Source organism: Amblyomma mixtum, chromosome 2 (assembly GCF_055824585.1).
Source record: "Amblyomma mixtum isolate Tamu chromosome 2, ASM5582458v1, whole genome shotgun sequence".
In the NCBI taxonomy this organism is placed as follows: domain Eukaryota; kingdom Metazoa; phylum Arthropoda; class Arachnida; order Ixodida; family Ixodidae; genus Amblyomma; species Amblyomma mixtum.
Window position 1 is genome coordinate 35025545 of NC_143013.1, and position 26993 is coordinate 35052537.

The following is a 26993-nucleotide window of genomic DNA, read 5'->3' on the forward strand; positions in this document are numbered from 1 at the left end:
GGTGCACAAATCTCCAAGTGGTCACAACTGTAGCCCTCCACTATGGCACCTCTTTCCCTCCCACCTTCCTCAGTTCCCTTACAGTGGATCTGAGGTGGCCACCGAGAACAAGACAGTCACTGCGCTATTTCCTTACCTCAGGAAACCACTAATGACTAATGATATCATTAGCGTGGATAGTACTCATAAATGGATGATAGTAAGATGCCCGAACAGTACCTCTGTCCAGTGCCCTCCCTTCTAAAGTACACTTTTCAAACTTATCTTCAAAACAAGCAAAGCCATAGGTAATAAATGTTAAAATAAGCTTGAAGTAATCAATAATTGAATGATACCATCCTAGAATAAGTACAAGAGATTCATTAGTTTCAGTGCAGTGCCTTAAGCTCTGCGCTCTGACAAATAAGATTTTCCTGAAGGCACATTTTCAGGTAGAAATCACTGATTTAACCAGGTCACCTGAAAACTAATGAACCTATGCTCACTATTACAATTCCAATACTAACTTGAGATTTAAGGCTGGATGTGCAAAAGCCCGGTACTCACCAGTGAATACCATTGTAATGTCTTTTTCAGGTTCACTGACAGGCTCCACTTCAGTGCAAGAAGGAGAAAAGTAAGTTTTATCAAATCAAATATATCCATTTCTTTTCTCATTTACTACCAGCTACATTGCATCATAACACCACACTCACTTGTCTCAATGTCTGTGCTAGGCCTGCCTGCCAGCTTGCCTCCCTGCTTTCATTTGCATACACTGAGATCCTTCGTTAAACATCAAACAGGCCACTATAAACAAGCAGCGGCCTTGCAGAACCTTCCTGCTGTTCCTCTGCCTTTCTATCTCACCATTTCCCACAGCTGTGGAGCAGAACATCATTAGCATGCGTAGCGCTCACACATGGGGGTTGTAGCTGTCCCAACAGTACCTCTGTACTGACCTCTCACTTCTGAAGTGCACGTTACAAACTTCAGACCAAGCAAAGCCATGCAAACAATCAGTAATTAACTGAAAACATCGTCCTAGAATTACAAGAGATCCGTTAGTTCCTGAGTACTGCCTTAAGCTCTGCGCTCTGGCGAATTAGATTTTCCTGAAGGCACAATTTCAGGTAGAAATCTCTGGTTCCATCCAATTTTCTATAAATCTGCTCGAGGTGTGAGAATAAAGTGTAGCTGAGTTCAACCTGCTGAAACCTGAGATACCTACACTTCCAATTGTAATTCCTATATTAACTTGAGAATTAAGGCTGGATATGCAAAAACCCGGTACTCACCAGTGGATACCGTTGTAGTGTCATGTTTAGATATACTGACAGGCTTCACCTCTGTGCAAGAAGAAAAAGAAAGTCTCATCAAATCGAATATCCCTTTTTTTGTCTCATTTTGTGACAGTTGGTTTGCAGCATACATTACCACACCGACGTGCAGCACCTCTGCATCTGTGCTAGCCCTGCCTGCCCACCTGCTTGTTTGCGCACACTGAGAACCTTCATTAGAAATCGAACTGGCCATTTTAAACATACAGCAGCCTTGAAGAACAGCCCTGTCTTTCTTTTGCCTCTCTCTCTTTTTTCCCCACAGCTCTGCAGCAGGACATCAATAACGTACCTGCTGCCATGGCTCTGAGGTTAGGGCACTCAGCTACTGCACTGGAGTGCCCAGGCCTGAACCAGACCGTGGCGGCCCGTGTTTCAAAGCCATCGGTAATAAAAGTTAAAGTTTGAAATAATTATTACATGACGCCACCCTAGAATAATTACAAGAAATCCATTACTTTTGGTGCAGTGCCTTAAGCTCTGCTCTCTGACAAATTAGATTTCCTGAACACAGGTTTTCAAGTAGAAATCTCTGGAATAATCCGATTTTCGAGAAATCTGCTCACAGTGTGAAAGTAAGTAAAACCAGGCTTTACCTGAAAGCTAATAGACCTTTGCTTTCCATTATGATTCCAATACCAACTTGAGAATTAAGACTGGAAGTGCAAAAGCCCGGTACTCACCAGTGAATACCATTGTAATGTCTTGTTCAGTACTGGCAGGCTCCACCTCTGTGCAAGAAGAAAAAAATGAAGTCTTATCAAATCAAATATCTATTTTTTTTTTCTCATTCACTGCCAGCTACTTTGAAGGTAGCTGGCAGTCATATATTATCACACTCATGTGCACCACCTCTGTGTCTGTGCTAGACCTGCCAGCCTGCCTGCTTTTGTTTTTACACGCAGAGATCCTTCATTAAACATCAAATTGGCCATTTCAAACATGCAGAAGCCTTGGAGAACCTCCCTGCATTTCCAGGATGTCGTGAGCGTGGGTAGCTCTCACACATTGGTACTAGTAAGACGCCCGGCCAGTGCCCCTGTTCTGTCCTCTCTTTTCTAAAGTGCACTTTTAAAACTTATGTTCAGACCAAGCAAAGCCATGGGTAATCCATGAGTAAGCCATGGGTAGGCCATGGGTAAATCTACTCAGGGTGTGAGAATAAAGTGAAACTGAGCTCAACCTGAAAACAGGAACCTACACTTCCAACTGTGATTCCTATACTAACTTGAGAATTAAGGCTGGATATGCAAAAACCCGGTACTCACCAGTGGATACCATTGTAGTGTCATGTTTAGGTAAACTGACAGACTCCACTTCTGTGCAAGAAAGAAAAGGAAGGCTTATCAGATCAAATATCTTTCTTTTCTCATTTACTGCCAACTATACTAGCAAGGTAATTACCACTCTCACATGCAGCGCCTCTGCATCTATGCTAGACCTGCCTGCCAGCTTGCCCCCCTGCTTTTGTGTGTACACTGAGATCCTTCATTAAACGTCCAACTGGCCATTATAAACAAGCAGCAGCCTCTGAGAACCTTCCTGCCTTTCTTCTGCCTCTCTCTCTCACCCTTTTTCACTGCTGTGGAGCAGGATGTCATTAGCGTGGGTAGCACTCACACATGGGTGCAATAAGGCACCCGCCAGTGCCCCTGTTCTGTCCTCTTTTTTCTAAAGTGCACTTTTCAATCTTATGTTCAGGCCAAGCAAAGCCACGGGTAATAGAAGTTAAAATAAGCTCAAAATACTAATAAAAAAATTGACTGAGAACATCACCCTAGAATAACTACAACATATCCATTAGTTCCTGAGAATTGACTTAAGGTCATCACTCTGGCAAATTAGATTTTCTCGAATGCGCATTTTCAGATATAAGTCTTTGGTTCAATCAGATTTCTGAGAAATCTGCTTAGGGCGTGAAAATAAAGTGAAACTTAGTTTTACCTGAAAACTAAGGGACCTATGCTTCCAATTATGATTCCCATACTAACTTAATTAATACTGGATGTGCAAAAGTCCGGTACTCACCAGTGAATACCATTGTATTGTCAGGTTTAGATACACTGACAGGCTTCACTTCTGTGCAAGAAGAAGCAGAAGGAAGTCTTATCAAATAAAGTATCCCTTTTTTTTTCTCATTTACTACCAGCCAGTTTGCAGCATATATTACCACACCTACATACTTAAAACAGAACATACTTTCAACAGAAAATAGTTAGCACGAAAAGGCCGTTTGGAGCTGGGGGATGGCAGGCACCAGTGTCATAGCGTTATTTGCTTGTAACCTTGCTGGTGAGATGGACGACTTCAATTCCTTAGCGTATTTTGTTGCCAGCTGGTGTCATTGTTGTTGCAGCAATAAATGCCTTGCTCATGTCAACCAGAGCATTGTTTTTTTTTCTCTGAGAGCAAGGCCTGCCATTGTCAGCATGCGCTCATTAGTGCTCACGATCACAGGATGGGGTTCGGCGGTTTTGAACTGTGTCAGACACGGTTAAGAAAGGAAGACATATTTATACTCCTATTACAATCCCACAGTGAAAGCTCCCACTTTTTCTTCAAGCCCTCCTCTTCCTTTTGTATTTTTTTTCCTTGGGGAAGAAATACAGAAAAATTGCTTGTGTTATAGCATTGCTAAACACAAAATGTTGAGCATAGTTTTTCGCAGGTGGACACCATCGCCATGTACCTGGAAGCACTATTGAGGTCTCCACTGACCCAGGGAGCCAGTTATGCACGCCTTCAGCTTTTTCATCATCAATGCCAATTTACCCAATGGACGTCGGCGACCTACGCTCCAGTGCCGTGCTTCTGCAGCAATGCTGTCAACGCCAATGCGTATTGCTCTAGTGCTGTGTTTCCAATGCATGCAGCACACATTTCTGTCACTGCCACCACATAGCTCAATGGGCGAATATTAGTTTGATAGTAGTATTAGTTGATGAAGAAGACGATGGGCAATGCACAGAGTGAGAGTGTGTTGCAGTTTAACACAAGCGTGTTCGGCTGTGGCAATAGCCTAGTGCTCTTGCACAGTGGCCTGCGATGCTATCTGTTCGCGCCGCTGCGGATTCGACTCCCAGTCGTGGATATTTGTTTGATTTCTTTTTATTCATTACTTTCACTTGGCACAAACCCACAAACACCACAAGCATACAAACATCCCCAGATCTTGCTCGGTGTTGACCCATCTTCCGGGAATGGTGCTTTCACACTGAAACACTGACTGATTAACAATGACTTTGTCGTGTATAGAGAAAAAGTAATACCTTCATAATGCAGTACGCGAATCCCCTTGTAAATATTTCCTCTCAATTCCCTGTTTAGAGCACTTGACTCTGCTAAGGGGTCCTCCTACTCATTTCTCTTTTTTTGTTTTTGTAGTAAGCGCATAGTGATCAGAGACTTGCCACTCTTCCACTAACCTACAGGCATTCTGCACATTTTAACATTTTAAAAGTGTGAGGTGGATGTGGGGCAGGACTGAGGATAGAGAAAGGCACAGGCAACAAATGAACTCTTTTACTGCTGCATATTGTATGCGTTTAGTAGGCAGAAGGTGGGTAGATAGGCACACTAAAGATTGGAGGAGCAAGACTGTCGGTGGACTTCACTCGGGTTCAATCCGATTTTCGAGAAATCTACTCGGGGTGTGAGAATAAAGTGAAACTGAGCTCAACCTGAAAACAGGAACCTACGCTTCCAGTTGTGATTCCTATACTAACTTGAGAATTAAGGCTGGATATGCAAAAGCCCGGTACTCACCAGTGGATACCGTTGTAGTGTCATGTTTAGGTAAACTGACAGACTCCACTTCTGTGCAAGAAAGAAAAGGAAGTCTTATCAAATCAAATATCTGTTTCTTTTCTCATTTACTGCCAACTTTACTAGCAAGGTAATTACCACACTCAAATGCAGCACCTCTGCGTCTATGCTAGACCTGCCTGCCAGCTTGCCCCCCTGCTTTTTTGTGTACACTGAGATCCTTCATTAAACGTCCAACTGGCCATTATAAACAAGTAGCAGCCTTGGAGAACCTTCCTGCCTTTCTTCTCTCTCTCTCACTCTTTTTCACAGCTGTGGAGCAGGATGTCATTAGCGTGGGTAGCACTCACACATAGGTGCACTAAGGCATCCGACCAGTGCCCCTGTTCTGTCCTCCTTTTTAAAAAGTGCACTTTCCAAACTTATGTTCAGACCAAGCAAAGCCATGGGTAATAGAAGTTGATATAAGCTCAAAGTAATAAAAAAATGACTGAGAACATCACCTTAGAATAAGTATACAACAGATCTGTTAGTTCATGCGTAGTGCTCTCACAAATTTAATTTTCCTCAAGGCATATTTTCAGGTAGAAATCTCTGGTTCAACTTGATTTTCTAGAAATCTGCTCGGGGTGTGAGAATAAAGTGCAACTGAGTTCAACATGAAAACTGAGGGACCTACGCTTCCAGTTGTGATTCCTATACCAACTTGAGAATTAAGGCTGGATATGCAAAAGCCTGGTACTCACCAGTGAATACCATTGTAATGTCATGTTTACGTACAATGGTAGGCTTCACTTCTGTGCACACAAGAGGAAAAAAAGGAAGACTTAGCATGGAATACAAAGCAGACATACATGCTTTATATGCACTTTATTCCAGCGTTGCTGCAATAAGTACACTACTGATTTTTTTTTTTTTTCGAAGAAAACATACGCTTGCCAAGGTTCAAAGAAAAATAGGAAGGAATTGATGTTTCGGCGCCCGTACGGGTGCCTTGATCACAAAGAAGCGAAGGATGGGCAGGTGAGCTATATATGAGCGGTTTTTTGAAGGGTGCGCAGGTATATCTCTGGGAGATTGCAACGGGTCCGGTTAATCGTGTTTGGCGTGGATTGAATGCACAATGATTCTATGAGAAGGCGTTTTGGTAATGATTTTTCCTTTGCAATTACACGTGCTGCGTCCCAGTCGATGGTATGACCAGTTTCTTGGTGATGTTGCGCCAAAGCGTTTGAGTTAGATTTTCCTTTGGCGACGTCATTTTGGTGCTCTTAATAAGTACACTAATACAAGGCATGTTAGAGGAATCATGGATACAGGAAGGCATATTTAAATTCTGCTTCACTTTCACCTCTTTCTATTTCACTATGCCAATGCTTATCCACAGTCAAACGCACTTTAGCCTGTTCACTTTCTTAGTAATGTTACAAACACTATTCTGTGCCTTTTGTTGCCATGAATGTCTAACAGATAAGCCTTCTATACATGACTCCTAAAGTTAAAAGCCTTGACAAGGTCACAAGCTGAGAAGGTTGGAGAAGCATAGCACTCATTTTTAAATATCATGGTGCTGTCATGCTCAAAATCAGTGATTGGCTTCTGCTCTGAGTGAGATGAAAAAAAAACCTTCAGCATAAAAAATGAAGTGCAGACACATTTGTTACATTATGCTACACTTCCACAGCACTATACCACACTTTCCCTTCTCCATACGTCACTTTTCTGTTGACTTGAAAGCTGAAATAAGATGCATATGTCAGGCTACAGCCGCAGTCGGACATGTGTTGTCACACGGACACAATGGCTGGGGATAATGCAAGTGTGAGCCAAACCTCTAGCTTTTTCTTTTAATGTGTTCATCTAGAGTAACTAGAGGCTTTGAAGCAGCCCTTGTAATTTTGTACTAAAAAAAAAATGCAATGTTTACATTATCGCTGCACACTGAGAGAAAGCTTGGTACACAAAGTGCTAGCATGCAGCACCCCTGGTGTCCATGATGCCTACCACCACTCCTTATATTCACATTACGATCTCATTACTCTTGTCACATCCATACCACACCGATCATTCAGCGTACACCAGCGCCTGTATACATGCCTATGGAAACTCATTTGTTCGTGGCCTAGTGGTCTGGGCGTCCGCTTCGGCTGCGGGAGGTGGTTGGTTTGAAACCCACCGCCGGACACCCACCGGTAAAAATGGGTACAAGCCACCCCCGGCCCGGCGCCCGGCTTCTTCAGGGGTGTGCGCTTGGAGGAGGCTCCGTAAACCCCGCTGCGCCCCTTCGGGGGCAAACTAGTTTCGAGCACTCTGCCTGCAAAGGTGGTTCGTGTTTCACTGCAAAGTGAGGAGTTCCGACTCAAAACTCGTACGCTCTAACCAGCGTGTCTCAAGACAAACACTGTAAGCGATCCTTCGTTTCGAAGAGAAAACTTCAGAGTATCACAGCTGACTAGACATGGCGGTTTTTCCGGCTGTCTGACTTGCGAGAAAAAAAAAAGGGCCACAAATTGGGCTTATGCCGCACGAGGCGGACTTATGGTTGCTTGGCGGGGGAACTTATCGCTCATCCGTCAAGGCAACTGTTTGGTCTAAGACCCTTTTCCCAAGCATTTCACCCTAGAAGAGCCGAGCACCAGGCCAGGGGAAATCTTGTACCCATTAAAGAAACCGGTGGGTACCCGGCGGCACTGGGGATTGAACCCAGCACCTCCCGAATGCGAGGCGGATGCTCTACCACAAGGCCACCGTTCGGTGTCAGGCTACAGCCGCAGTCGGACATGTGTTGTCACACGGACACAATGGCTGGGGATAATGCAAGTGTGAGCCAAACCTCTAGCTTTTTCTTTTAATGTGTTCATCTAGAGTAACTAGAGGCTTTGAAGCAGCCCTTGTAATTTTGTACTAAAAAAAAAATGCAATGTTTACATTATCGCTGCACACTGAGAGAAAGCTTGGTACACAAAGTGCTAGCATGCAGCACCCCTGGTGTCCATGATGTCTACCATCACTCCTTATATTCACATTACGATCTCATTACTCTTGTCACATCCATACCACATTGATCATTCAGCGTACACCAGCGCCTGTATACATGCCTATGGAAACTCATTTGTGCCTTCTATTTAAGAAGGCTCACGGCTTTCAGCAAAAATTTTCTTGATGTATTTACATGAAATTTTTTTGAGTATAGTAGAAATATGTTTATGTTTTGTGAGGTTTAATGTCCCAGAGCGACTAGGGGCATGAGGGATACCGTAGTGGAGGGCTTCGGGTAACTTCAACGACCTGGACATCTTTACTGTGTTCTGATGGGCCTCTAGCATTTTGCCTTCATCAAAACGCTACTGTAGCAGCCAGGATCAAATCAGTGTCTTTCTGCTCAGCAGCTGAGCATCATAACTAGTGAGCCACAGAGGCAGCTGTATATTAGAAATATTTTTATGAGTGCTGTCACAAAACTTCACTGTTATATCTCCAGAAAATTGTTTGCTAATTTATATTTTTCCTCAGAATGTTGTGAAAAATCTGCAGTTAAAAAAAATGTGACATAAGGCTAGTGCAACATTCACTGTGTTCCTACTGGCGTGCTACAGGTCGAGAGAATTTTTATTTTGCAAAGCACAAATTTCGGTTTCGAATTTTTTCGTGATAGAGTGTTCGTTGACATACTTAGAATGAGAAGAAAATTTCACTCAAGAAATTTAAAATCCAGTCATTTTAAAAACAAAATGTCTTGACCTGCACTATGATCATAGAAGAGCAGCAAAACAAATGCGGTCATTGTTTGAGCATCTCCCCACACTATAGAGCTGCTGGAGTTCATGAAACAATTTTTTTAGACTATTTGCCGGTCGATTTCAGCAATGAAACTTCAGGACAGCATAAAAAAAGGCATACAAGCGGATACAACCATTTTCAAAAAATCAATTTTCAACCCACTTATGGAGATTTGACGTAAGTATGGTGTAGAGACTCATGTGCATGCTCATTGGTACACAGAGCACTGACACATACAGTGTTCAACCCCACCTCTTTCTCACCACCACAGTCTTTCACGATGCAAGTGTGGCGCCAAGCAAGCACATTGCTCCCCACACCATGCACTCCTCCTCACCTTATCACTCGTCTCCATCTTCCTCTAGGCCATCAACAACAACATAAGCGCACAAAGTCCGGCTGGGAAGTTTAGCGAACGGCCTCACGATTATGGCTGACCATCTCCTTGAATTACGATGGACATGACTGAATAAGACACTACACAATAGAATAGTTGCACAATTCAGCTTTGTACAAACACTTCAGATCTTTCTTTCCTGTATCTGTGCATGATAAGAATGAAAGTAGCACAATATATGCAATAAACACAAGAGGGAAACCTTTGAGAATCTGACACTGACAGCGTATTGCAATCTATGAGGCACCACTTGAAGCTACTGGAGTGCTAATGTGTTGCCTCATACAGCTGAGGTTTTTTTCTCAGTGATTTTGCTTTACGGTCTTAGCTGGTGTTTTTTAAGGTTTCCATTCCAGCTGTCTTCCTGGGTCCTTCTCCCACCCTGCATTAAAAAAAATAACTGCTAGTAACATAAAACTTGCACCTTTTTTTTCAGCCCCATGTGTTATGTGCTGTAGAGCTGAATAATTGTGGAGCTTGCAATGATAAGTGGCTGAAAGTGTAGATTCATGTTCAGGTAAAGAGGGTCTCATTCAATGAGGCTTGTCTACAGAAAACTTACTTCATGCTGTTGCCTTTGACAACAGGGCCATCACAAATCCGAAAATTAGCGATAGCAAGATGTCTCATATACCGCCACTTCGCATAACCATCTCCACTATACCTGTGTCTTTTAGTGCGATTTGATTAGTATCCACTATGACCAAGACCAGAATCTGGCATATGGCATGAGACACACACTTTTGGTCTTTTTCCTTGGGATTTTGAAGGATAAGACATGGAGTAATAAAAAAGAATAAAACAAACCTTCACTGTGCAGAAGTTCATTGATGAGACGCAGTCGTGATAGAGCTTTTCCTTGCGAAGAGCAGTTGTCACGGGGATTTTCATGGTCCACTTCAAACGCGGCTGCACAAAAGTCATGCTCCAGGCCAACCAGGTGGGACATCTGAAGAAAAAGTAGTTGATTTCAGTTTTCTTTCATTCAAATACTGCTAAAGACTGCTGCCACAGTTAAGACGAGAACAAGAAGCTCAAAAGAGCTACCACTCTGTTATGTCAGTTCTCTTGCCAAGCTCCAATTCACCTGGCATGATCTCTTGCCCGAGCTATATTTTCATTGCAGTGGAACCTTGTTCATTGAAAATTACTTCATTTGAAGTGCCATTTATTGAAATCGACACTTTGATGTCAACTTTGCCTAACATTAACAAATTTACGCATCCCTTTAACTTCAAATGATTAAGATTTAAATATGTCGGTTAATATAACTACAGAAAAATTCCAAAATCAGTGGCAATACTATCCCCATAACGAACTTGGACAATTCAGGCTTGTCATAAGTCAGCTATCATTTCTGGCTCCTGACAAGTCCAGTTTATCATGTGTTTTCTGGCAATCTGTCTGGCTTAAGGCAAGTAGCGGTTGTCCAAAGCATTTAAAGCAGGCAACAAACTTTTGTTCTTCAGCTTGATCTCAGCATAAACTATAACCTCGGTGAATTTTTGTTGCTAGCTGAGAGATGGCAGCACAGAACTAAATGGCCATTTTGGTATTTGGTACCATTTCTGAAAAAAAAAAATGTGCCCATTAGGGGTTAAAAATGCTCAATTAAGAAATTTAAACAATTACGGTTCCATTACTAACCTTGCATTAGGAAACTTTATGCCAGCCTTCCAAATAAATGAAAATACCCCCAAAAATTAGACGAATTGTGGACACATAACTAACGAAAAAATTATTTTAGTAAGCTGTGCAGTGGTTTCCCTTTCTTACCTTGTGCTGTATAAAAACCTTTCCTTCATATGTCATCATTTCTGTGCCATTCGTAGTCTCACTAGTTTCATAAAGGTCACTGCCAGTCTTTTTCACAGCATGGCAGGTCTGAAAGAAAAGAATGAGCTTCATCAGCAAGCAAGCTTTCTTCAGGTAGTTGATTTCTAACATATTAAAGAAACAGAAATACCAGATATTTGCATGTAAATAACATGACCACAAATTTAATACCAAGGGGGAGTTTGAAACCTCGTGAACAAGAACAAAAAATATGATTATATAATGCAAACAAAGGCTGTTCAAGCCAACTACACTGAGGCGCTGAAGGCTCGGAAGAAACCAGCGATGGCTTGCAAAAATCTGAAAGTCAACACTTCAGAAATGTGTGCGACATCATCAACTGCCTCAGTTGTGTTAGCGCAAGCAGTCTTCCCCACAGCAGCAGATGCCGTCATCGCCGCACCACTGCTACTATAAATTTTGTGCTGTCCATTCCTGTGCCCATTCGCCTTTCTTTCCATTCCCTACTGCACTCAATTCTCTCAGTACCTGCTCTTTCTCCATGGCCTCCACAGGCTTCTGTCCATGTTCATGGTCATGCTTGCTTTTGCCCAAGTGCATCACGAAGCCCCAAGGTCATCCAAAAGTTGGCTTCTCCTAGCAGCTCGCAATTCTGATAGTGAAGGTCACTGTAGCTATCCTGAGAAGCACTTTAATTGGTAATAATATATAACGTGAGATGCATTCTGAAACCTATGAGCTGAGGAAAAAATCTCGCATCATAGGCTAGTAAACAGGGTACTTTCATACCACTCATAACCAGACTAGCTGCACTGTGTCTGAAATGTCTACTACTATAGACCAAAAAGCTATCCTATTACTTTTAAAATCAGATGGTAGTGGGAACCCTCTAAAAACATGAAAACATTAAGCCCATGTATTATATTTAACATTATTCTAATGTTCAGTATAATGTGCCATTATGTTAATTTAGTGTGTCAATAGCAGCCACTCATTTGACCATGGCTGTGTGAACATACTCTTTCAAAACCAAATCGAATAAGAGTGGAATAGTGAAAGCACCAAAGCCAGTATATTAAACTTTACGACCGTCATATCATACACACAAAAGATGGTTTGGGGGTTTAACACCCCCAAATTGACTCAGGCTATGAGGGATGCCGTAGTGAAGGGTTTAGGAAATTTCTACCAGCTGAGGTTCTTTACCGTGCACTGACATCACACAGGACACAGGCTTATAGCATTTTGCCTCCATCAAAATGAGACCGCAGCAGCCAGGATCGAACCTGTGTCTTTCAGGTCAGCAGCCAAGCATCATAACCCCTGAGCCACCGCGGCGGCAATCCACAGAAGAGTTACCTTTCGCTGTAGGTGACAGCAAAAAATTAAAAAAATGAAATCTCAGTAGGTGATTGATGAAAGAGCTAGCAGCCATGGACTGAGTCATGATTGAATCATGATGATGAGTCATGATGATGAATCATGAGCCATGATTTGGCACCAAACCAGAGTTTGGCAAACCTGCCTAAACCCTGTCATGTCACCCGATCTTGTAGGTCATGTACAAGCATTATAAAGAGTGCGACATAATGGACGAAGTTGAGGTGCTGAACCTTCCATAGTGCAGTCTGATCACAGCAGTACGCTCTGCGGTGGTGGAGAGGGCTTTGTTATTTAAACAGTTGTTGAAGAAAACTATGGCATGCCCACTATGTGCCAATTATTCAAAAAACTGTTGAAAAACTTGTCAACATAATAAATTATTGTCAAATAATTTTGAACATGCACCACTTGATTATTTGAGCACATGAAATAGAAGGATATTCATTTCACTATGTAAAAAAATTTTGAATAATCATACACCCCTATATTTGACCAATCACTGGGAGCAAAGATATAAGTGGATCCCTCCGAATTTCTCAACTGTTAGTCTATTTTCTTGGTGCATTAGACAGCATGCATATATATTAGTGCATAAACTTTTTCTGAGAACACATTCTGGTTTATGGGCATTTAATGCCCCAAAGCTATTCAGGCTTTAAGGGACACCGTAGTGAAGGGATTCGGAAATTTCGACCACCTGGGGTTCTTTAATTTGCACTGAGATTGCACAGTACACGGGCCTCTAGAATTTCATCTCCATCGAAATACAACCGCCGCAGCCAGGATCGAACCTGCATCTTTCGGGTCAGCAGCCGAGCGCCATAACCACTGAACCACCGCAGCGGCTCTGCAACCACATTCTGCCATACAGCATATTTCACTAGAAACTAATAGTGCAAAGCATGTGGACCTCAGAAAAGTGAAGCGAAATACAACCTCAGAGAAATCCACCCAGCGTTCCTCGTCACATGACTGCTCGGGATTGAGGCCTCGGTGCACAAGGTGAAAGGCCCGGACCGCAAGGTTAAATGAAACACATGGAATGGTCAGCTCTTTGGACAGCTGCGCAAGTCTTTTCTGAAATGAAAAGAACCATTGTATCAGGGGCGCCCTGTACAAGCACCACCAAAATCACTCCGCCACACCACCTCAACATGTTTTACTCTTGATCGAGAATAAAGTAGAACAAACAAGTCAAACTCATGTTATTGGTACTCGCCATTTGTGCAGTGTCACTGTCTGTGTGAGGCCTGGAAGGAAAGCCTACCACGCAAGGTACTGCAGGCTGCCTGATGTGAGTCATCAGGATCAAGTAATCTACCTTGCTGCAAGATAGCACAAAAACAAGCAAAAATAAACCTCTAACAATATAGAAAAAACACTAGGTCTCATCAGAGCAGCATCATTCTTCATACTTGTGAGACATCTAAATTCACTTACCCATTAAACCTCTCACTCAAGGTGGTACTGTTAGGATTAAAAAAATCCACGCCAACCACAAGCAAAGGTTTTGCATGATGAGCGTACAATTCTTGTGAAATTTTCTGGAAAAAAAGAAAGAAAACAAGCAAAAAGAATTTGCCTTCCTTTAAAATGTATGCAGACAAGAACATGGTCTCTACCAGTTAGGATTAACCTTTTATAATGAAAAGATTGTCTATATATTCATGACCTATAGTAAATTAGGCTAAAGACTTAAACCTTCTAACGAAAACTTTACTGCCACCAAAAAATAAAAGTTAGTACATATAGCGTCAATATTGAGGGGTGTAGGACAGCAAACTCTGACTGCACCCTCAAATATTTTAAGGTTTCCAAACTATGAGAGCTGAAATTAAATGCTTCTAATCCTGCAGAATAAAATGTACATATGGTACAAGACATATTTTAACCAACAAAAAAAAAGAGCCAGAATGGCTTCAAATAAACAAATGCAAAGATTTGGAGACAACTAGACAAATGAAAAACGTGCCAGCACTGTGTCCATTGAGCTCACAGGAAGAAAATTTGCGATGTTAAGGGCACTGTGATGATTACAGGAACCGGGTTTTTTGGTTTTTATTTTTATTAACCGTGTAACCTCATCGTCAGTACAAACTCCCTTGGTTTTGTACGTATGAATGAAGGAATGAGTAAGGATGCCTTTACTCGAAGTTTAAACACTAAAAGTGCTATGTGCTTCATCTGTCTAGTTGTGTGTGTGCGTGCGTGCGTGCGTGCGTTTGTGTGTGTGTGTGCGTGCGTTTTTGTAAATATACTTGCACATTAGTATTTGGTAAATATCAGCGAACTGTCTGCCCCAGTTTTTAATCCCGTAACTATGATACACATGCCTAGCAGAATAGCGGCCAAACTCAACCCTGGAGAACTTGCAGCTAAGACAGTGTACAGAAGAATAAGACAAGACTGAACTTTCCCATAATAGAATTGCATCTCTAGTGGCTCCGTTTACCTCGACATCATCACAGCATTATCTTGTCTTTCATTGTTATCCTTTGCATGTCAACCACACACACTATTTCCTTCACCCCAGTCTGTCTCAGCTGTTAACTGGTGTCATTGCAACCTCTAGCAAGAAAATAGTCACTGGCTAGCTTTGTTCTAGCTTTCAACAACACTTAGCAGCAATACAGGGTAAAATGCTGCCTTTTCTTACATCTACTACACCAGCCCACTCTTCACTGTCATTGACTTGAGCCTGCATGAAAATTGCAATGCCTTCAAGGTCATTGTCATGGATCCAGGTAACCAACTCCTGAGATAAGTTTTGATGCAGGGTGCTTCTGCTGTCCGGTGCTATGCTGCATGCATCAACTTCAGCCAGGAGCTGAGGACCGTCGTTCTTCTTTAGGGACAAAAATCTCCGAAACGCATTTTCTGCAAGGCAAAAAAAGTGCAATTATATTTTTGGACCAATCTCCCATGGCTCATATCTGCCCTTTTGCTGAAGCATCAGCTGAGTGCTGCTTTAGTCATGACAATGTGGTTCTAACAGTAACACTATTTACGACTTCGAACTATTTATTCATTTCGTTTCATTTATTTCATCCTTAAAGGTCCGAGGGCATTACATAAGGAGGGGCTTACAAGTGGTTTTGTGTAAATGCACTTGTGATGAAAACATAGGCACAATGAATGCAACGCTGCAACTGCAAACGCTAAAAAAATAAAATAAAGAGGATCAAATGGTTATAAAGTAAGGCAAGCAAAAAAAATACAGAAAAATACAGGAAAAACACAGGAAAAATACAGAAAAAAGTACAGGCCAACAAAAGGTTCATGTGTACAGAAAATGACTGCTGAGTTTCGCGCGAAATGATTTGCGATTGTTGCATGAAACTATGTCGTTGGGCAGGGCATTCCCATGGGTTACTGCATTAGAAAGAAATAACTGCCCATTGCTAAAATACGGCTCTTGATGCTGGCTATGGGGTGGCTGTGGATTTATTTTATTTATTTATTTATTTATTAGTACCTCACAGGCCCCGAAGAGCATTGGGTGAGGGGGGCAAATCGAGAAAAGGAATATACAGAAGGAAAAAAACTTACAAGAACGCGGTACAAGTCAAATACATGAAAGGAACACGAAATTTATACAAACACAGTAACATATCCAGTGTTATAGTGAGGCCTTACCATTTGCAGGAACGAACGAGTGGTCTTTTTTGCTGTATGATGCAGACGAATAGACTGCATAAGTGCAGAGAGGCTCCTCAAGGTGTGACAACACATCCACGGACTTTGTCACACATATCAGAGCATCTAATAAAAAGAAACAAAAAAATGCTTCATCACCACCTTGCAACCACAATGTGCTTAAAGCATGGCATCGAAGAAGTGCACTCAACCCTTCCAGTTGCTACACCGAAGTGATGCTGATGGCACTTACGCTTTTGCACAGGGAGAGTTACCGGGCTCACGGACACAGTGCTTAATGTACTCCCCAAAGTAGAGAGTGTATGTTTTGTAGAAGACCCTGCATGACAAGCAAAGTGAGCATTACCTTCCTGAAACTGGAAAGAGTGAAACTCTGATGGCTAAGCCTGGCTGAGGATGGCCGCAGCAGTCTGTAGCTATTTCAACTGAGATCATTGCAAAGCTGCTGCTGTTCTATGCCTAGAGCAACTCTGGAACCATTTATATTCTTCAGAGGCTTTGGAAGTTATGACCACTGCTGCTCTAGGAATGGAATGAGAGTAGAATTGGGCCTGCTATAGGTGCAGTCGAATGGGTGATATAGCTCATTCTGTGTAACCTAAATTCAGAGTGATGCTTTAAATTATACTATTTTTCAACACACTGCACGATTTGATATTAGCAATATATGAATTTTTCAACAAAAAAAATGGCTGAGGCTTAACTTGGTTAAGCCTGGAGAATGCGAAGCATCATCGTGTCGCGTAATTTGGAGGCGCACAACCACAGCGACGGCGCGAGGTGGGCCCCCGTTTCTCCACTGTCGTGACGTCATCGTGTCACGTGGTGTGACGTCATGTATCACGTGATTTGGAGGCGCACAACCACAGCGACGGCGCGACGTGGGCTCCCGTTTCTCCACTGTCGTGACGTCATCGTGTCACGTGGTGTGACGTCATGTATCACGTGATTTGCAGGCGCATAACCACGGTGAAGGGCTGAAGTGGTAGCTAAAGTAGTATGCTTCGCATAAAAGAAAGGTTGGTTTATTGGTTTATAGGGGTTTAACGTCCCAAAGCAACTAAGGCTATGAGGGACGCCGTAGTGAAGGTCTCCAGAAATTTCGACCACCTGGGGTTCTTTAACGTGCACTGACATCGCACAGCACACAGGCTTCTAGAATTTCGCCTCCATCGAAATTCAGCCGCCGCGGCCGGGATCGAACCCGCGTCTTTCGGGTCAGCAGCTGAGCGCCGTAACCACTGAGCCACCGCGGCGGGGCAAAAAAAAGAAAGGACAGACATTTTGCAACATGCGGCTGAACTGAAAGCTTTATATATGGTCGTTAATAGTGTGTTTGTAAGCACCAGCTATTGTGCTCTGCTCACATTAACCCTGGTTAGGCTAAACTTTGAGCCAATCCATCTTATAATTTGACTTTTTCATGCCTAGTACAGGCAGGGGAATGTCTTTCCTGTAATTATTGAATTCATATTACAGCCCTTTTTGCTACCATGGTGAGGGAGCTACAATCAAGGCTTCATCAGCAAATAGGCACAAGAATGCATACCATTTGCAACCTTCTTCGGGGGCAAAAGCTTTCTGATAAGAGACAATCGTGGCAGAACCTCTTCAGTTGATTCACACTCTTCTTTTGAGTCTTCCAGGTCCACACGAAAGGCAGCAACACACAAGTCATCTATGTTCTCGTCCAACACTGACATCTGTTGATAGAAGCAGATGCACCAAAAAAAAGGAACAAACCTTACTTCATCACATCACGTCCGAAAAGCAGCTCACCTTTTCAACAGCCCGTAACCTGCATTTGTTCCCTGACCCATTCTGCTTTCTTCCTGTCTTTACATCATTACACCTGTCATTTTCCTTTCCATATCTTGCTGTGTTGTTCCTAACTCAAGTTGAACCCTTTTCATTAGCCTCCATGTTTCAGCCCCATGGGTGAGTACTAATAATATACATCTGTTAAATAATTTTCTCTTGAGGGATATTGGCAAACTGCCATTCATAATCTGAGAGAACTGGCAAAATGCACTAGCTCACCCCTTTCTTATTCTTCTAGTTATTTCCCTCTCATGATCCGGATCAGCAGTCACTACCTGCCCTAATAAACATATTCTCTTACTACTTCCAGCACCTCGCTACCAATGGCGAACTGCTGTTCTCTTGCTAGACTGTTGAATATTACTTTGGTTTTCTGAATATTAATTTTTAGCCCCATCATTCTGCTCTGCCTGTCTAACTCATTGATCATGCTTTGCAGTTCATGTCCTGAGTGACTTAGCAGGGTAATGTCATAGCGAATCACAGATTACTTAGGTATTCTCCATTAACTCTTATCGCCAACTGTTGCCAATCCAATCCTTTGAATACCTCTTGTAAAAAGGTGGTGAACAGCATTGGTGCAATTGTGTTTCCTTGCCTGAAAAACCCTTCCTTATTGGAATTTTATTGCTGACTTAACGGAGGATGATGGATGGTTTCAGCTGAGTCGAATGCTTTCTCGTAATCTATGAGGGCTATATATAGGGGTTGGTTATATTCTGCGAATTTCTGTATCACCTAATTGGTAGTGTGAATATGGCCTATTGCAGAGTAGCCTTTACAAAAGCCTGCCTGATCATTTGGTTGATTGAAGTCTAAGGTTGCCCTGACTCTATTAACCATTACCTTAGTAAATACCTTGTAGCTAACGGATAATAAGCTGATCAATCTAATTTTTCAAGTCCTTGATATCTCTTTTCTGATGGATTAAGATAGTGTTGGCGTTCTTCCAAGCTTCTGGTATGCTCGAGGTCATAAGACATCGCGTATACAGTATGCTGCATGCCGCAGCAGAGTAGGAAAAACTCACCGTGTGCTCAATTGACCTTACTCCTTCATAAGACACAACTTCATGCTTTCCAGGCAAATATTTGATTTCTGCAAGAGTTCTGTTTCTTAGTGGGTGATCAAGTGTTGCGTTGCAAACCTTGAGAAAAAAAAATTGAACATTAAAAGAGAGAACTAATTTGAACACAATTCAGTCATCGGTTAAATGTTCCAACAAATAATACGCAAGCTCTTGCTTGCCACAACTACATGATGCCAGTGAATTTGGTAGGAATAAATACTTTACTTCATTAAAAAGCTAACTACCGATAAGATGTAAGCAGCAGTGAACATGCATAACAATAAAAAGCTACCTTCTGAATGTTACACTACCTTACAAAAAACTGCGATGTATGAGACAAAACTGACAAAACAAACAAAAATATCATTGCAGCTGCCTTACCACAGCATAGTTCTTCAGAGTTTCTTTGGTGCATATCTCTCTTTCTCTTCTCTCGGCTGTGAGAAATGATCTCACAGCCAAGTTTATGGCAAAGCAGGCAATTGTCTGGCCTCCGGATACCGTGAGCAGTTTGTCCTGCAAGCGAGCATGTCACAAAGAGATATAGAAAATATTGAAGCACCCGTTCATACCAAACAGTCAGAAAACAGCAAAAAAATTAAGAATGAATGGCTTTTCAGGCTTTTGCTATAGTTTTACTGGAACCGTGCGCACCTGACTCCTCAACCCCTTTTTTCAATAGTATATATATATAGAAAATAATGAGACCATGTGATACTTTAGAGTTATCTCAAGAAGCAGTTATGCAGTGTCAAAATTATGTAATTTTTGAAGAAGTACTGGAATGTGTAGAGGGCGGGAAACTACAACGCAATTACCAAATCATACCATACAGAATGTGCAGGTCTGCACACTGTGCATGTGTGCGTGTGCATGCGTGTGTGAGCACGTGCGTGTGTGCATGCCTATATGTATGTATACTTATGCATGTACTGCAAGCTGGTGTCTTCGGGAGGTGCATAAGATGAAGGCGGCGTTGAAGTGTCATGCGTAACAATGCTTGTTGAAGATCTGTCTTCCTGCCTTCTGCGACAGTATGGATGTACGTATAGGAGTACATAAGGCAATAGCAGAAACCTAACAGCAATATTTCCCCACGAAGGCCAGCAATGGTTTCGCCACCCACCAACCAACCTGGCCACCAATGTCTACTATCACTGCCCACCACTCAACCAGGTCATGTGCTGGACAATTAAGGACACCTAACCTGCCAATGTACTACATGTAGAACTGCCTTGCTTAGCAGACTTGCCGCCTTCCTGGCAGAAACTGCTGGGATATCATCGCTGCCGCACCTCTGCCTGTGGTGCAGGCAAGAGAAGATTTTTTTCCTCATTCTGATTGCTTCTTGTTTCGAGCTTGGCATTTAGGCACGATCGTGCAGGAAAAACAAAGCGAAAACACTGTGGGCTCCAAATTAATTCAGCCAATTGAGGTTTTTTTAAGATGCATCAATGTCCTGGGACACGGGCTTCCTCGAAGTATGCTTTTAATGAAATGTAGCTGTCGCAGCCAGGATTGATTGAGCTAATTCTTGTCCTCAGCCAATGACCAAATGTACTCAGCCACTGCAGCTGGCTATAGTTTGTGAATTTTCCTTCTGGATCATAAGTGTGCTAGGCCTATTTACTAGCTGTCAATCTACATGCTACCTACCACATCTCAGGTGCTCCTTTCATCAGCAGTATCAACTAGTGAAATGCTTCCCAGAAACCTAAACATTTCTTTTGGAAATGCACTGTGAATAAAGGTACACTGTGAGCACAACACTGAACGGCACTGAAAACTGCCTAAGCCCATATAGTGAGCCACTGCTACAAGAGCAAATGAGCAACGACCACTTACAGCCAGTTGATAGTCAGCCTCCTCGTAGGGACGGGAAGGGAAGTCTATAGCGCACACATCAAGTGGCTCTTGTGGATGGGCCAACAAAATCAAGAAGTCACAGTACCTGCATAAAATGCACATTTTTATTGAAGCATGCTACTGTTTCAGTTGCTTCCATAATCTCTCTACTCACCCGCTAAAATCTTGAGGGATGCTCATCTCGAGTGGGTTTATGTGGCTGACACCAACTATGAGCTTGAGGTTCTTATCAGTGTCCTGAAAGTGAGTGTAGATCCCCTGCAAAAGATGAAAATATTGAAGACTGGACGTGTGGAGCCAAGTTAAAGTCAACATGCCATAGAAGGAGCAAGTGCAGAAACTCATGACCACCACTGGCTCCACTAGCATCACATGCTCTGAGCTTATCAGAAAACATGGAGTGTTCTGATAAGCTGATTACAAGTCCTGAAGCCTCAGTAGTTCAGACAGCACGGTTACTGGTACAGAAAACAGTTACTATAGGTAAAATGGATCATTAAGCTAAGAGGTACAGGTCTCATGGCAGAAAAGTGCAAGAAAAGAAGGGCAAAAAAAAGGACACTGAAGAAAGTGGGATAGCCATGTCCAGTCTTTTCCTATGCACCCTGTCAGGTGCTCACAACTGTTGACACAAGACTGGGCATCTCATGCAGAAGATCCTCCAATCACACATTAATTTCAGTTACTATATAATAAGTATTAATACAGCAATGAATTAAGTAGCGTAGTGGCAGGCTATTACCTGAGCTATGCTGACAAGATTGTTTAAGTCACCCTGATGATCTTTTGCAAAAAAAGCGATCCCTTTCAGTCTGTTTGCACTGATCCACTCATCCATGTTTTTCAGAAACTTTTCCAAGTCAGCACCATGGAGCATATCAATACTGAGTGAGTCCACCTCAGCAAGGAAATAGGGTGCCCGATCAGTATTATAAGAGATGAAGCTCTGAAAGTCATGGGCTGAAAAACATAAGAAAACAGAACAAAGGATTTATTAATAATATATTCTCTACTCTATTAATATGTCCTCTCGAAAATGCACTTCCTCTAAAGCTAGTCTAGCTAGTACATACACTTTTACGTTCTTGCTTTAAATACTGTTTTACATTTGGCAAAATACGATATCACATAAGTACCAATTTCATGCGAACAATAACCCTAAGTCTAAGTCAGTGTGCTTAAATAAAAAAAGAACGATGGCTTATCACTCTCTGTACTTAATTACGATTAGCCATGTTTCCATGGTTTGCAGTTAAACTTCTCCATGAACTAAGCTCAATAAGGGTGTTACATGAAATTTCAGCGAGTAGGCCTGAGCAGCTTTGTCACCAGAAACTACAAGGCACTCATTCCATCCTTAAGCACATATAAAGCATGCACAGGACAAACTGAGAGCCGTACTCATAGAAATTAGTAAAAAAAGCTTTAGCTCACAAACAAGAAGCCATATACATTTTTAAAGCCATGAGCACAGCAATGTCTAACACTAACCATCTTTGGTCACAAATTCTTCGGCCCCTTCGTCATAAGTTGCAAAGCTGTAGATGACATAGTCGCACAGTTTCCGTGTAAGATACTTCACAACACCAGCTGTCTTCTTGGTCTGACAGATCAGGACACCTGAAGAAGCAATTGAACTACATTAGTTGCACAGCACGTGTTTTTTTTTATTGTTAACCCTATGCACGTCAGAGGTACAGATATGTACCACTTTCTCACTGTGCTTTTCTTGCACACAAACCAACAACAGAACACCCATCTACCATTTCTTTATATTCTGCGATCCATCGAGTGCTGAAACAGCTCAGCATGTTTTTACATGTCGATAACGGGCATCGTTGGCACACTGTGCAATTTTGTAAGTGCATAGAGCAGACTTCGACTCGGCACAATTTGGCATGAAACAAACTGTGTTAAATGAGCAATTCCAAATGCCTAGTGAGTGTCTAAATTTAGTCGTTTCTAAAACGGTCCTTAGTGATTCAATTCCAATTATAGGAAAACTTATGAGGAGTTTGAGGGAGCAGTTTTTTTTTTATGTTTTCAGGTTACATTTTTCGGTTATAAACACCTCGATTAAGGTATCAGCTTCAGTAATGCATTGCTTCCAAATAGATGTAGAGGTTTTCGAGCATAATATCAGTAATGTACATTTTTGAGGCCAGTACTTTTCATAGAAAAGGCTGCAATGTCTTGTTTCAATCAATTACGTGACAAGCTAGAGCTCAGCGAAGATGACGGCGAATGCATTAAGTGATCAGCAGTAGACAGCAGCAGATGAAAGTGAGAAAAACAACTGTTAGCCTTGTTGTAGCACTGCTACATGATTCATAACAGCAAAAAAAGCCTCATAAGAAAAAGATAAGCTAGCATTGAGTGGTGTAGTTTAGAAAGATGCACTGCACAGTTAGAAGGGCAATTACAGGCTCAGAAAAGTGTGTTCACTTTTAAATGAATTGAATGACCGAGCATTTCGCAAGAAACACTGCTGCTTCTGTCCATCGCTCTGTGAATGAAAGTATTAATGATCTGCACCCTCAGCTATCCACGACACCAAGACGCTACAGGTGATGGCAGACTGCGCAAAAGCAAGTCCGCATGTGTGTCTAGAGCCGAAGCTAGATGCCAAGTTTTATTGTGTGTATAATGCTTAAACCCATTCCACAAGAGAACAGGTCATAAATGTTTTTGAAGCACTTTTTACCTCCAACATATATTTTTTTACTTTTTTTAGACACCAAACGGACAGCGATACAAATAAGTACCACTTTCAAATTCTTGTTATACATGTGTTGCACAGGTGTACCACTCTTTCTTGAAAACCAGTGGTGTAAGTGACTTAAAATTAATGCCAGTGAGTTACTAGGATCATTCCAAGTATAATTTCACAAATTTCGTGCCACACGAAGAGTTAAAACACACAAGGAATGGAAAATTCTCTCATTTGGTATCCAGTACATAGGTATGGATGATACCTGCTGCTCTTAACTTTCATACTGTGCTCCCAAAACCACTTTGGGACTGTATCAACACTGTATACTTATGCATCAATTCCACACACAGTGACAAAATAATGAAACCTATTAGCACAATTTTGAAATATTGATTACATGATGGCAGTATGAGGCAACAAACTTTTTAATGCGTTTTTTTTAAATATTTCAATGGCACGCAAGACAATAGTAGACACGAGTCATGACATGCAACTCACCTATGGCAGCTAAACAATTTTTTTCTCGTGTCATTTTGGTTTCAGCAGCCAAATGACGACTGTGATGTAACAGACTATTTGAGGTCATGTAAGACATGCAAAAACTGCGATAATTGCTCCGTGTTCATTTTTTGTCATTCCAACTCTAAGGCAGGCTTAGGTAAGCGGTGGTGTGCAGTGAAATGAAGAAAGCAGATACCATACTGCAGTTTTTGTCTACCTTACACAATCTCAACTTGCCTTTTATGTCAAAGCTATTGCTTGACCATTGAAGCCAAAACCGAAACAGTACGAAAGAAAAAAATTTAATTAAAAATTATTTACCGCTTGTTGCTGCAATCTCTCCTGGGTGCGTATTTTCGGTTAGAGCCAAAATTGCAGTTTAGAAAGCCGGGAGACAAGCTGGGAAGCTTAACCCAAGATAGATTAAGTTAGACAAGTTGGGGTTCTGTACCCCTGAGAAAACAAAATTACGCTGTTCTGCACTGAAAATTGAGCATATCAAAATAATGAGTGTGGCCTACACCATAGTGGCTCATGCACACTAGACTGACTCAACAAGTTCAATGCGATACATAAGAACCAAAGCTGTACTTACGAACAGCATCGCGAACAAGGCCATCATTTGACGTTGACACTGTTGCAGCTGAAAAAAAGTAAAAAGAACACTAAAAAAATAGACGCAAAAAGAAAAAAAATGCATGCAGAACCCATTCTATGCTTGGGCAGTTGCATTCTCTATGAAAATGCTTTGACACACTACCAGAGGTAGGTTGAGATGACTGTAATGAGGAGCTGCCCAGTTCTGAAAAAGAAACAAAAAGTGAGACCAATACAGTATTGCAAGTTAAATGATAATTATAATGATGGTTTGAGGAGACAGTAACAATGCAGAAGTTACTTTGAATACGATTTTAAGAAAAGCATGTGATAAGTAGTTTTTTTTTACTGCATACGTACTCATACAGCACTGAGGCAAGAAGCATGCTTTCTTTATTAATTTGCCTTACTGCAGCCAGCATTTCAAAGCTGAGCACTGTGAAGAACAGAACTGTTGTAATAGTTATAATGAAAGCAGGATGAAAGTTCGTGCTAGAGAGAGGCAAATGTGCTAACCATTGCTGTCATGAACAAGTGTCTGGCAGGCTGGTCAAATGAATGAGGCTTGCGTGTTGACCACAGACAAAAAAAAAATAATGCACATAAAAAATAAATCCTGAAAACAACACACCAAAGGAGCATGCAGTAGAAGTGATATATTATGTAAAATAAATTGAAAAATTTTTCTTCCAAATTTTAAATGCAAGTCAGTACACGAAAGCAAGCAAGAATTACCAGTCGCTTCAGCTGCACCTGTGATACAGGTGTGTCCTCTCCAAACTAAAATGAATACAGCAGATTATTCAAAAGCACCCTGAAAATAATTGTAGATGATCTCGAGAAACATCTGTCAATTCTTAAAAAATATGCGTCTGTGTTCCAATTGATTCAGAAACTTCTATACAAGAAAAAGCAAAAGAAGTAAAATTTCAAAACCCACACATCATTATCATTGCTCCCCACTTTTTTGCATTTCTTTATACCCATCACCATCAGCCTGACCATGCCCACTGCAGGACAAAGGCCTCTCTCAATTAACCCTGTCCTGTGCTAGCTGCAGCCACGTTACCCCTGCAAACTTCTTAATCTCATCCACCCATCTAACTTTCTGCCACCCCCTGCTGCACTTGCCTACTCTTGGAATTCAGTGTGTTATCCTTTATGATCACTGGTTATCTAGCCTTCACGTTACATGCCTTGTCCAAGCCCATTTGTTGTTCTTGATTTTGACTAGGACAACATTAACCTGCATTTCTTTCCTGGCCCACTCTGCCCTCTTCTTGTATTTTAACATTATACCTGTATTTTCCTTTCTATAGCTTGCTGCATTGTCCACAATTAAGTTCAACCCTTTTCATTCCCTGGCGAAAATCTTTTCCAGCCCAACTGGTTTATGGAACAATTTCCAGTGGGTTCCAGTTGGAACCATCTGGGTTCCACATGGTTCCAACTGGAACCAGCTGGAAATTGTTCCATAAACCAGTTAGGCTGGGAAAGATTTTCACCAGGGTTAGCCTCCATGTTTCTGACCCATAGGCATGTGCTCGTAAGACATACTTATATGATCTTGTTTTCTCCGGTGCGTTTTCTTTTTTTTGTCTTGAATCTAATGAGGTAATTTTTTCAGTGAACCACTACTTTCATCTATGCTTAAACAGCGATTCATGCAAAAGAATACTGTTGACAACATTGGCCTCTAACAATAAGGTGATGATTAATTGCTTTATGAGATTATGCTAATGACAAGCTTAAATTGCTAGTCATCAGAGAGGTGCTCATATGATGCATTCAGCTTCAGCATAGGTGAAAAAGAATTCAAGATGTACCGTCTTTGCTAAAAAGTAATCAGGCAAAGGGGGGATGCTTCTCAGCCATACAATGGGGCCCTTACAGCATACCTAAAGCCCAACAGGTCTTGAAAGGTGAAAACAATGGTTTCTCTTACCTTACAGAGGTTACAATGTTTTTAACTTTGCCTTTAAATAAAGTTTATTTTCTCTCTTTCCTGTTTTAAATTGTGTGCATATGCTGCCACAATCTACAGTCAATCAGCTAAATTTTCACATTTAATTATGGCTAAACTAAAGCCCCACACAGGAAGTGCCTTTGAATCCTTACCAGTATGCGTCCAAGTCTCCGCAGGTTCACTGGTGTCTGTATACAGCAGAGTGATAGGCAAGAAGCATCACACACAGTACTGCTGGTGATATCTACAGCTAATCAGCTATGATTACACAGTCAGCCATCATTAAGCTAAAACCTCTGCATTTTAATATTTCTGAATCCTTACCATTATGATCCCCAGTCTCGCCAGATACAACGGTCCCT

The 26993-nt window shown here is 41.7% G+C and overlaps 1 protein-coding gene across 1 annotated transcript in view; it reads right to left on the reverse strand.

Moving 5' to 3' along the window:
* LOC149358958 (uncharacterized) overlaps positions 1-26993 on the reverse strand; it is an 89016-nt gene that overhangs the window by 19397 nt on the left and 42626 nt on the right. Inside the window, exons 39-64 of the mRNA XM_089571130.1 lie at positions 26956-26991; positions 26784-26819; positions 24829-24870; positions 24664-24711; positions 22346-22474; positions 21597-21814; positions 21009-21112; positions 20834-20939; positions 19370-19504; positions 18950-19066; positions 17648-17801; positions 16331-16417; positions 16078-16203; positions 15098-15318; positions 13882-13985; positions 13661-13766; positions 13378-13518; positions 11038-11145; positions 10069-10210; positions 5831-5881; positions 5085-5135; positions 3348-3398; positions 2588-2638; positions 2003-2050; positions 1278-1328; positions 547-594 (exon numbers count right to left, since the gene is read on the reverse strand). Of these exons, the coding sequence (XP_089427256.1) occupies positions 547-594; positions 1278-1328; positions 2003-2050; positions 2588-2638; positions 3348-3398; positions 5085-5135; positions 5831-5881; positions 10069-10210; positions 11038-11145; positions 13378-13518; positions 13661-13766; positions 13882-13985; positions 15098-15318; positions 16078-16203; positions 16331-16417; positions 17648-17801; positions 18950-19066; positions 19370-19504; positions 20834-20939; positions 21009-21112; positions 21597-21814; positions 22346-22474; positions 24664-24711; positions 24829-24870; positions 26784-26819; positions 26956-26991 (2511 nt within the window). The remainder of the gene's footprint in view (positions 1-546; positions 595-1277; positions 1329-2002; positions 2051-2587; positions 2639-3347; positions 3399-5084; positions 5136-5830; positions 5882-10068; positions 10211-11037; positions 11146-13377; positions 13519-13660; positions 13767-13881; positions 13986-15097; positions 15319-16077; positions 16204-16330; positions 16418-17647; positions 17802-18949; positions 19067-19369; positions 19505-20833; positions 20940-21008; positions 21113-21596; positions 21815-22345; positions 22475-24663; positions 24712-24828; positions 24871-26783; positions 26820-26955; positions 26992-26993) is intronic.